This window comes from Nilaparvata lugens, chromosome 3, assembly GCF_014356525.2.
Source record: "Nilaparvata lugens isolate BPH chromosome 3, ASM1435652v1, whole genome shotgun sequence".
NCBI classification, from domain to species: domain Eukaryota; kingdom Metazoa; phylum Arthropoda; class Insecta; order Hemiptera; family Delphacidae; genus Nilaparvata; species Nilaparvata lugens.
Window position 1 is genome coordinate 65,142,986 of NC_052506.1, and position 2,878 is coordinate 65,145,863.

Consider the following 2,878-nt stretch of genomic DNA (forward strand, 5'->3'; position numbering starts at 1 on the left):
GTATGGAATATCATCTGTTTGGTCTTTCTGTGGATACTCTTACTCCAGATTATGGGATGCAGTTGTCTTATACAACTTCTAGTTTGACCTAGCCTTCTCTTTATTTCTTCATCTGTACCCCCGTTTTGCATAATAGTATAACCCAAGTATTTAAATTTATCTGTGCCTCTAATTTCAACGTCATCGTCTACTTTGAGATTCTGCGTGACTTCACTATTTGTTTGCAAGTACTCCGTCTTGTCTAGGTTTATTTCGAGCCCCGCCTCCTTGTATTCTTCCTTCAGCCTACGCATCATGTAACTCAGATCTTCCTCATCCTGGGCTATGACCACTTGATCATCTGCAAAGCAAAGGGTGAACAGATGCTCCTCTCTCATAGGTATTCCCATTCCCTGACATTTCCTTTTCCATGCTCTCAAGGTGTCTTCCAAATAGATTTTGAAAAGAGTTGGGGACGTACTGCAGCCCTTTAGATGTTTCAAATGGTACTGTAATGGATTTACCAATTCTGAGTCCAATTCGATTCTGTTTGTAGAGTTCCTTTGTGGCCCTTATAATACTTGATGATACTTTGAGATTTTCCATTGCTTTCCACAACTTATTCCTGGGGACGGTATCATATGCTTTTTGGAGATCCACACATGCCAGGTGTACTGAACGGTTTTTTGCACTTTTCTTCTCTATTATTTGTTGGAGAGTATATAATATGGTCAATACAAGATTTACCGACTGAGAAACCAGCTTGTTCATCCCCAATCTTTCCATCTATCTCTTTCTCCAACTTAATCTTCAAGAGTTTTCCATAGATCCGTGCTATTGTTGGTAACACCGCTATACACCTATAGTTTTCACATTTATTTCTACTTCCTTTTTTGTAAATTGATGTCATGTGTGAAACCTTCCATTTGGCTGGCATGCTCTCTCCATTTATCACTCTGTGGAACAACACGGTTAGGATTCTGAATAACTTTTCTGAGCTGTACTTGATCAATTGTGGATTGATTCCTCCAGGTCCTGGTGATTTATTATTCTTCAAGTTCTATCACTTTTCTCACATCCGCCTGTAACAAAGGAATCTCCACCCATTCCTGCTCCTCTGATCACCCATAAATTTCTCTCTATCCTCTGTCAGCAACCTTCTATAATATTTCTCCCATTCTCCTGGTTTAATCTGTGACACCACTACCTTTTCCCTTCTGTTAGTTCGCAGACTCTTTAATACTTTCCAAGACCCTGAACTTCTTGTCCCGCCCAAGTATTGATCAATTTGCCTACATGTATTCTCCCAATGTGTATTCACTTCTCCTGCAATCAGTCTCTTAACCTCTCTATTCTTATCCATATACTTCCGTCTGTCTTCCAATTTTTTTGTATTCAGCCACTTCTCATACAGAGTCTTCTTGCTCCTTATCTCTTGTTTTGTACTGTCTGATAAATTCAAATTTTTTTATATTTATGGACCCTATCATCTTTCTCTCCCAAAGCTTCAAATGCTGCTTGCTGAACACTCTGCATTAAGTGGTCTCGTAGGTGTCCTCTGGACTATCAAATGAAAATTCCTCCAACCTTTGATCCAACCTACTCTGATAAAGCGCTCTTATTCTCTCCTCCTGGAGTAGTTCAAGGTGATATTTTTTCAGCTTTACTTCCGGAGTTTTGCTTTCTTTAACATTAGATTCACCATCTTGCCTGTTTTCCCTTCTGTTGCCATTCCAGGGGAACTCCAGTTTGGCTATAACCATCCTGTGAACAGACCCGCATTCTGTACCCCTTTTCACCCGGACATCTTTCACCAGTATTGTTGTTTTTTGCCTCATTATCATATAATCAATAATTGATTTGAGACCCCGATTCTCTTGTGTCCATGTGAATTTGTGGATCTCTTTATGCCTATAGAATCCATTGAGCACTCTCAAACTCTGCAGTTCACATGGCTCAATCAATCTCTCACCACTATCATTTATACTCTCCTCTCCAAAACAACCCACAACTGTATCTCCAATCCTTCTGCCAGTTCTGCCATTGAGATCACCTGCCAATATGATTTCCTTTCGGCCCTTCATTTCTTCCACATTGACCCTCAAACATTCAGAAAAATTTTCTTTGTCTTGCACTTGACTGTCGTTGGTTGGACCATGAACTCCCAGAATAATTATTTCTCTACCATACATTTCTAGCTCAACTTTAATAATTCTTTCATTAACCGGTTTCCAAGATTTTATAAACCTCTTCAGTTGCTTTCTAATAAGTATACCTACTCCAGCTTTGGCTCTTTGGTCCTTATCCACCCCACTCCAGAACAGCAATGTCCCTTCCACCTCCTCACAGCCACTTCCCTTCTTCTTCATCTCGCTAGTCACCAGTACGTCCAAGTTCATTCTATGGAATTGTTGTGTGATCTCCAGTGCCTTATTTGCCCATCCCTGCACATTCCAAGTTCCCACCAATAATTTCCTCCGACCCTTCTTGTACTTTTTTGATGGATCCATCCGACTAAAACCTGTAAATCGGTTTCCAATATCTTGAGCATCACTGCCTTCCCCCATATCCAAATGAAGGCTCCCTCTTGAAGAGGTGTGGATTGCCACCCGGGGATAATTTTTAGCTTTGCTCCCCATATTTTCAACCGTTAGTTTTTTACCTGTGCTAGGTTGTTAACGCCAGAACCCCCTTCAGGAGGACCAGTTGGCTCTTCCGCTCCGTCTGCCATTGTGACTATGTCATCTTCTGGGAAATACAGGTTTCAATGATTTTACTAATTATTGGTACAATCGCTATTGGCCTGTAGTTTTCGGGCAGGTCTTGATCTCCTTTTTTGAAAATTGGATTGATCAAGGCCAGTTTCAGGCAATCAGGAAACTGTCCTGCTATTAAAACA

At 40.8% G+C, this 2,878-nt stretch overlaps 1 protein-coding gene across 1 annotated transcript; it reads right to left on the reverse strand.

The window, feature by feature from the left end:
* Window positions 1–1,514: 1,514 nt before the first annotated feature.
* LOC111047285 (craniofacial development protein 2-like) lies at window positions 1,515–2,546 on the reverse strand. The gene has a single exon (XM_022333010.2). It carries the CDS (start codon window positions 2,544–2,546, stop codon window positions 1,515–1,517), a length of 1,032 nt encoding a protein of 343 aa, XP_022188702.2.
* Window positions 2,547–2,878: the final 332 nt, after the last annotated feature.